Source organism: Lemur catta, chromosome 14, assembly GCF_020740605.2.
Source record: "Lemur catta isolate mLemCat1 chromosome 14, mLemCat1.pri, whole genome shotgun sequence".
NCBI lineage: Eukaryota > Metazoa > Chordata > Mammalia > Primates > Lemuridae > Lemur > Lemur catta.
This window is the reverse complement of record NC_059141.1, coordinates 5063917-5071447: the sequence shown is the minus strand read 5'-3', so window position 1 is coordinate 5071447 and position 7531 is coordinate 5063917. Positions and strand designations below refer to the sequence as shown.

The 7531-nt window shown below is 45.0% G+C and overlaps 1 protein-coding gene across 1 annotated transcript in view; it reads right to left on the bottom strand.

The window, feature by feature from the left end:
- Window positions 1-816: 816 nt before the first annotated feature.
- Window positions 817-7531, bottom strand: part of ADAM12 (ADAM metallopeptidase domain 12) — a 237284-nt gene continuing 230569 nt past the window's right edge. Inside the window, exons 21-22 of the mRNA XM_045569081.1 lie at window positions 3893-4023; window positions 817-1962 (exon numbers count right to left, since the gene is read on the bottom strand). Coding sequence (XP_045425037.1) covers window positions 1902-1962; window positions 3893-4023 — 192 coding nt within the window. The 3' untranslated portion in view covers window positions 817-1901. The remainder of the gene's footprint in view (window positions 1963-3892; window positions 4024-7531) is intronic.

The window sequence follows — 7531 nt, the reverse complement described above, 5'->3', positions numbered from 1 at the left end:
CTTTGTATTTTTAAGAAATTAACAATTAATAGTAAACAGCTGCATGCTATAAGAGTTGGAATGTAATTAGAGCTGGGTTCCCTTTTGTGTGTGTTTGTGACATGAATTTACTTAGGTTATCCATAGTCGTGAATACTATGTTGCCTAGATACAGTGGAGAACATAGGGAAAGTTAAATGCAGTTTTGTTTTCTGGAAGGCAAACCAAGATTCTTGGTACGTATTTTTCTTTCTGCTTCAAGGCATAGGAAAACTGTTGAAATGACCCCAAAAGAAGTCCTTAGCATAAACTGCTCAGAGTGAATTATTGAAACTGCTGTCAATTGTCTAATGTGAAAACTAGTCATACAGGACTCCAGGTGAAGACAGTAAGAGGCATAATGGCATTGTCTTTATCTGAGTATTTTTGTGCTTTTCATGCCATTGGATATAGGCATCTTAAAGATAATCCTAGGAAAATGGCTCCCCAGACAGACATCTGAAGAGTAAAAGGTTGAAGGGGCTGCTTCCTAAGTCAGCATTTCATGAATATTTAGGATTAGGAAATGGATTTCCTTATCCTGTTCCATGATGCTCAACAGCTAGATTGCAAGTGTTTAAGAAACAGGTTGCAACTCTGCTAAAAAACATTTTCTAAAGATTCCTGCAGCCAAGCTGGGAAAGGAGGATGCCCCAAAGTGAACTTGGTGTAGTGACTTATGGTTCTTTTTCAATATAGATTAATAAGGATAGCAGACATAGGCTGTACCAAGGAACATAGCATACCATTTGGTTGTAATTTTTGCAAGCATAGGGATTCTGCCTAATTTTTAATAAGTTGAACCTTGCAGTAAAAGGAGATTTTTATTTACAGAATTGATTGACTAGATCTGGTTTCTGGTTCACATCTGAAAATAGTTACAGTCCCATGGAAAGCCTCATCTATCTATCTGAATGCAGGATCATTGCATTACAGCTGAGAAGACAATGGGGTAATTTGGTTAGCTCCAAGAGTACAGGGAGATGGAGGGTTGCACTGCCTGGGCAGTAGCTTTCTTGTAGAAACACCACCTTTCCCAATCCAAATAATGTGCTGATGCCAGCACTCTGTAAAGGGCAGCCAGAAAAAGGAGAGCTTGGTGTTTCTATAAAGTAAAACCTTGAGCAATACTACAGCTCTCTTCTCTGCCTGCCCTCCAACCGTGCTCAAGGCTGGTCAGCTCCAGGTCAAGTTTCTGCTCGCCTCGTGGTCCAGCCTCTAACCTGGTGTGGCCACACCTTAAAATTCCTGTTTGCAATTCAGCTTCTCTCCAAAGCTTCCTGGCCAGAAACCAGATTTTTCCCTGCTGGCCCCCCACTTCAAGGTGGAGCCTGTTGGGCTCTGCCTGTCAGCTGTGAAGGGACCCAGAAAACCTCCCTGAAAGCCAAGCACAGCCTGGACCTAAAGCCCCCTCAGCGCTGGCTTGAGATAGGGATTCCAGAAAACCACTCGCCGTTCTGCCTGGGGTCTCTTGAGCTGTGTCTGGTACCGTAACCACAGCCCCGGGTAGTTGGGGAACCGCTTTCCAATAAAGCCTTGATCAGAAAGTAAACATCCTGTCCAGAATCCCATCAAGCAGGATATTTCAAGTTCACTAAAACATTAAAAGCACAAGCCTTCCTTCCATGGAAAACTCAGTGATGGTAAAAATGCCTATTACAGCACACTGCACTGTAATAAACATTCTGCATAAATTAATAATTTACAAGTACCTGAGCAAGTATACAGAGCACCATAGCATAGCACAGCACCGACGGCAGTAGCTCGAAGTTCTTAAAGTAATGGTGTTTCAAACATTAAAGTTGGTACAAAAAAATAACTCCTACTGGAGTTGAAAGATAGTGCAAACTTCTGTCTTCACGGTTGAAAAAGGTGTCGGCTTCTCACTTAATATAGGCGGTGTGGGCAGATCTGGGCACTTGGTGTGGATACTTAGGAGCAGGTCTGAATTGGGAGGAGAAAATAAAAGGATGGTTAGAGGCCTTGAGCGGGGTTTGCTGGAGATGTCCTCCCGCGGGCTGAGGGTTTCCTGGGTCAGATCACACAGCCCCTCGCACTGGGGGCTGGAGACCACTCTTTGGGCAGGCGTTGCAGATCACATAAGGGATCTTGCTCTCAGGGCTGCAGGATGTCCAGTGGGGTATGACAGACTGCCCTCTCCACAGCCACACGTCCCATCCCCAAGTCGACTCTAGAACAATGCTGTCCATTGGAAAAAACTGTGAGCCCCATATGAAATTTTCTAGTGGCCACAGGAGAAAAAAGTAAAAAGGCGAAATTAATTTTAGCAATAGGTTTCTCTTAACCCAATATATCTAGAATAGTAATGTTTCAACATGTCATCAATAAAAAAATTTGGTAGTTGACATTTCTTGTGTACTAGGTCTTCACAATCCAGTGTGGTGTCGGCAGTTACAGTGTATCCTGAGTTTCCCCAGCTCCCACGTGCCTGGTGGCCCCTGTGTTCCACAGCATTGTCTAGAGAACAGGGGACCCCTTGGACAGGATGGGGCCAAAATCAGCCAGCTGTGGTGTCAGCAACTGGCAGAGAGGGAAGACAGGCCACTGCTTGAGGACATTTAAAAGAAAAGGGGGACTTTCCCTCCTCATGTCCATGTAAAGTATTGTTTTCTCTTCAAAAAGAACAAGAAAAGTAACTTTAAGATCAACATACAAACCACAATGAAATAATTAGGATGCTATGCAGTTTTTCTGCATTTATGCAGCAGGGAATTAAACCACTGTCCTTGACCCTTTGACCAGCTTTATCTCTGAGATTTATTAGGCAGCTATTTCTTTCACAGGCCAAGCATTCTTCCCAAGAGCTGTAACGAAGTCACTACAGTGTATCTTCCCCTTCAGAGATACTGAATTATCGAACCCGGAGCCTGGCTGACATGGTGCCTTTGTGGTTCTTTTAAGCTCATAAAGCAAGCTTCTTCCCAAGAGGGCATGTGAGTCAGAAGGGTGCTTGGGCTGCGGGTTTAACTCATCTGTGTGCTGGTAACTGTTGAACAACAAGGAGAGACTGACCTGTAATGTCTGCCAAGTTCCATGGTGTAAATACTCCCAACAGGGCTGATTCCAAGCTACGTCGTCAACTGAACATGGAAGACAGGCAAGTAGCCCTGCACTGTGGGGTTTCTGCCATGTGGAAATAACAGATGCATGCAACCTCAAGAGCACAGGTAAGGACAGGCTAATGTAGTGAAAAATTTGGAAGGGTAAGTTTTGAGCATTTATTGTGCTTGTTTTTAGTATGATTCATATTATTGCAAGTTTATATAATTTAATCTTCAATAGTGGCTAGGTTTAACACCAGATTTCAAAATTCCTGAACATGTAATAGCTCTTGCCGACCTGTGTGAGCCGGCTCCAGCGCTGGGTTGGCCTCCCTGCCTAAGGTAGGGTGCAGGGCTGTGCCTTCCCAGTCGGCCACAGCAGCAGAAGTCTTGAAAGGTGATTCCTCGCAGTTATCCCACTGCCTAGCAGCACCCTTGCCTTCCTGCCCTCATTCCATCTATGACCCCCAGTGTCTCAGGAGCCCCAGGGATTAGGCAGAGTCTGCCAAGGTCGGGTGAGGGTTTTGGAGGGGAGCATGCAGGCTTCATGCTATCGCATCACGTGCTAACCTCCTACTTTGTGTCTGTGTAGTTCTACTTTGTCTTGGTAAGAGCTACATCGTGATGCCTGGGCTTCTAAGCTCATGCTGACTGCTTCCTTCCTGGTTATCTTTATATCTCTTTTATATTGTTCTCAATTGGGGGCAATACAGGAAGCATGGCCTAGACTACCCCGCCCTGGCTTGTGTTCAGCCGCCCCACAGCAGAGAGAGAGAGAAGTGTGGCCACATGTCCTGGTGCACTGTACCAACCTGAGGGGTGCCAGGCGGAGCCCAGGCTCTTGCTGCCCCAGGGTCCTCCCCAGGGTGCTGCCAAATGGAGTTGTCCTGCTAACAGGGCCTGCAGGCAGAGGCTTCTGAGGAGGGTTGGGCTTTCGGGTTCCCTGTGAGAAACACAAGGTTACGCCTGATCATTCATCTCTCCGACCAGACCCCGACCTCCGGACCCAGCAGGGTCCCTGGACCACGGGCCGCTGCTGCTCGGCACGGGTGGCATTTTCTGAACATAATCTTCTCATCATACAACGGGGTGGGGGTTGACCTTTGTTAACCTTCTTGCCAAAATTTTCTCTAACACGTAAAAGACTTTTCCACAGAATCATGTTACAAACACTCCAGTGTGGGTTTTCCCACCCCATCCGTTCACAGGTCTTGGAGTTCAGTGGATGTTGGGTTCTCTGCCCGTGCTACCAGGGATGCAATGGTTCTTGGGCCTTTAGTTTGTAACGGCCTCAAATGAAAAGTTAGTGAAAAATCTTTTCAAACATCACATTCATTTCTTCCATTTTGCCAGCATCACGTAGCAGGACCCGTTCAACCCCGCGCTGGATAATGAGGAGGCCGAGCCTTGGTCGCAGATGTGAATACTGACCCACGCTGCTCTGGGAGATGCCCTGAAGCTCTTCTGTCCACACACTTCCTAACAGTGAGTTCAAAGAAGCAACACAGGGGTTTCAAGGACCGTGGAGGAGGGCACTCCCCTCCGGGTTTTGTCCCAAGGCCATGCTTCGGGACTTACACGAGTCACTTGACCTCTCCAACCCTCATTTTCTTCCTCTGGAAAATGGGGGACATGAAACTCCTCCCATAGCATTATTATGAAAACTAAACAATGCGTAGGACATTGGCAGCACACGGATAACACCACCATTCCCTCATGCCACAAGTTTTATAACGCTTAATGGAAATATGAGGGGGAAAAAACAGGAACAGTAAACCCCAAACCACTGGGTTTCATGGGGGCCCTCCTGTGGCTCCCCCCGACGGTGGGTTCGTTGGAGCTGGGTGCGGAAGTCACTGTGTCAGGCCTGGCTCCCTCCTCTTGGGCCCAGGGAAGCTTGGGTGCCAAGACACCTGCTCTGGTCCTTGGAGCCTGGCAGCATTCACAAATGCCCAGGAAGTCTTAGGAAATGGTGCTAGAACCTCAAAGGAGACAATAGCCTAATAATCAAATGACCTAATTCACTGTCACAGCACTCAGTGTTCTATACATCCAGGAACACTCAAAAATGACTTTAAAACACTGGAGTTGAATTTCTCACTGTACTGATCACACTAAAATTACATTTACTCAGCATGTGGAGCACAACTGAAAGAATGCAATGGTATAATCACCATTTACTGTGTCTTTGTAAAGTACAGGAAGCTATAACACAAGTTTGTCAACCACAGCTGTGTGGAAAACACGCCAAGTTGGAACAGTGGACAGACTGGGCTCCGGAAGAGCCACTGAATAAGGGACAGGCTTAAAGTTACTTCAATATTTTCATTAAAGGTAAACATTAGCAGGATGTAGAATATAAAATAGAACAAATTTCCTAGCTAGGAATAAAGACCATATAATATGCCTAAGAATAGGGGCTTTTTGTATATTCAACCAGGCTCTACTTACTAGCTCTGTAAGTGTATGCAATTTCCTTGTTGGTAGAGAGATGGTCATAGTGCCTTCCTCATGGTTTTGTGTTGCAGTAACCACTGAGTAAGTGTTTGCTGCTGCTATACTACACCTATCACTGATGGAGTGAATTTATCATCTGAGAGCACCATAACCCTCCCAATAAACTAAGGCAACAAATCAACCTCCATTTCCTATAAGGTAGCAGAAAGCTCTGAGAAAGATATTAGTGTGTACTGTGAAAATGAACATGTACACTCATAAAATTGAAAGACTTTGGGAATTAATTACTGATACTAGTTTTGCTGCTAAGCATGACTAAATAGCCTTGGGAATAAAGATAAGGTCAGGTATTTATTGCAATGGTAGAGAAAGTGAGGTATGTGTTAGTTTATCACAATGTATTTGGATTTATTATGAAAATGTAGGAGATAATTAGGTTGGCCATTCATTCTAGTTTGCCTGGGACCTTCCCAGTTTATGCTTGTGGTCCTGTTTAATTATTAATCATCTCTCTCAGATGTGTCCCTTGTTGCTTTAGGGGGTAAATTATTATGGTCACTGTGGTGAAAAAGCCCAACCAGCTGAGATGCTGATTGCAAGTTCTGACTTCAACCCCAGGCACCAGCAGAGATACCATTTGCTGCTTCTGGCCATGCCAGGATGTGGGCTGAATGGAGACGTGAAACGGGTCACATGCCAACATGTTGCCGAGGCAAGATGCTGGCTTCTTGCCCCGTCTCAACTGGGACAAAATGGTGGGGGAAGTCCAAGAAAATGTGTAACCTCACAGCTGTAAGGCACGGACCAGGGAACCCGGGCGATATCTGGCAAGAATCACCAGCTGCACATACTTTGACCTTGGAGGAGGGGGCGGAATTTCTATGTTGCCTTTAGGTGTTGCTTTTCATGCTGCCTTTGCACCTGAGCCTGGACTTGTCCAGTCTGGCCACCAAGAATCTGAAGGGGGCTGAGAAATGAGTCCAGCTTACACTTGATTGATATTTCTTTAGGTCTATTTTCACTTTAAACCAGGAAATGAATTCAAACCCTATTCTTCTCCCCTCTCAACAGCTTCCAGATATTGAGGAAAAATCCAGGTATGCTATATAATGGGGCTGGGCTGTCCCATTCCATTTTCTGCTCATGTTCCAGTGATAGCCACATACGTCAAATTTTTAGAAAAACTTTTTGAAAACAAATAGTTTTAAACCAAAATATAACCATGTTGCCTTGACCATCATCATAAACATGTCCTGCTTATCAGGGAAGACTGGAAAGCGTCGTGGGAAAATGCTGCAGCCACCAGGGATCCCCGACAAGCTCGCACAGGGGCAGCAGACCAAGGTAGGAAGATAAACCTGTCACCACAAATTGTCCTTGAAGACTTGGAGCTGCCCAGGGAACTGTCAGGAGAGCTCCCTTGGGGCCGAGCTGAACTCACACTACCTCAATGGTTCAATAAGCCCCAAGCCATGGAAAGCCGTTCTAAACGGGTATTGCCACCAGACGCCTGGCACAGGCCAGAGAACCCCTCTACGGAGGAACATATCTGCATCCTAGACCTTGAAGAACTTTCACGGATGATTTTCAAAAAAATGAACTTCCAGTAAAAAATGAGCATACAAAGAAGCAACAGAAAACATACCCAAGACTCTAGGTTTTGGAATTACTGGAAAAAATTTTCTTACTGTATTTAAAGAAAGAGAAAAGACAAGCCCGCGTCACTGAATTAGAACCAACGAACTTCTAGAAATGAAAAATAAACTATAGATGAGTGTAAGTGCAAATGATATGAAGGTAAGTACAGTTCGATACCATTTATGTAAATCTTAAAACACAAAATACATTGTGGATACGTACCTAAAATTATTCAAAAGGTTCTATAAAAGTCAATAAACTTAAGACAGTAACTGTCCCTGGAGGGAGGCCGCAGTAGTTGTAGTGACTTTAATGGTTTGTATTTGCTTTTTTTTTTAAAAATGTATGTGCATATT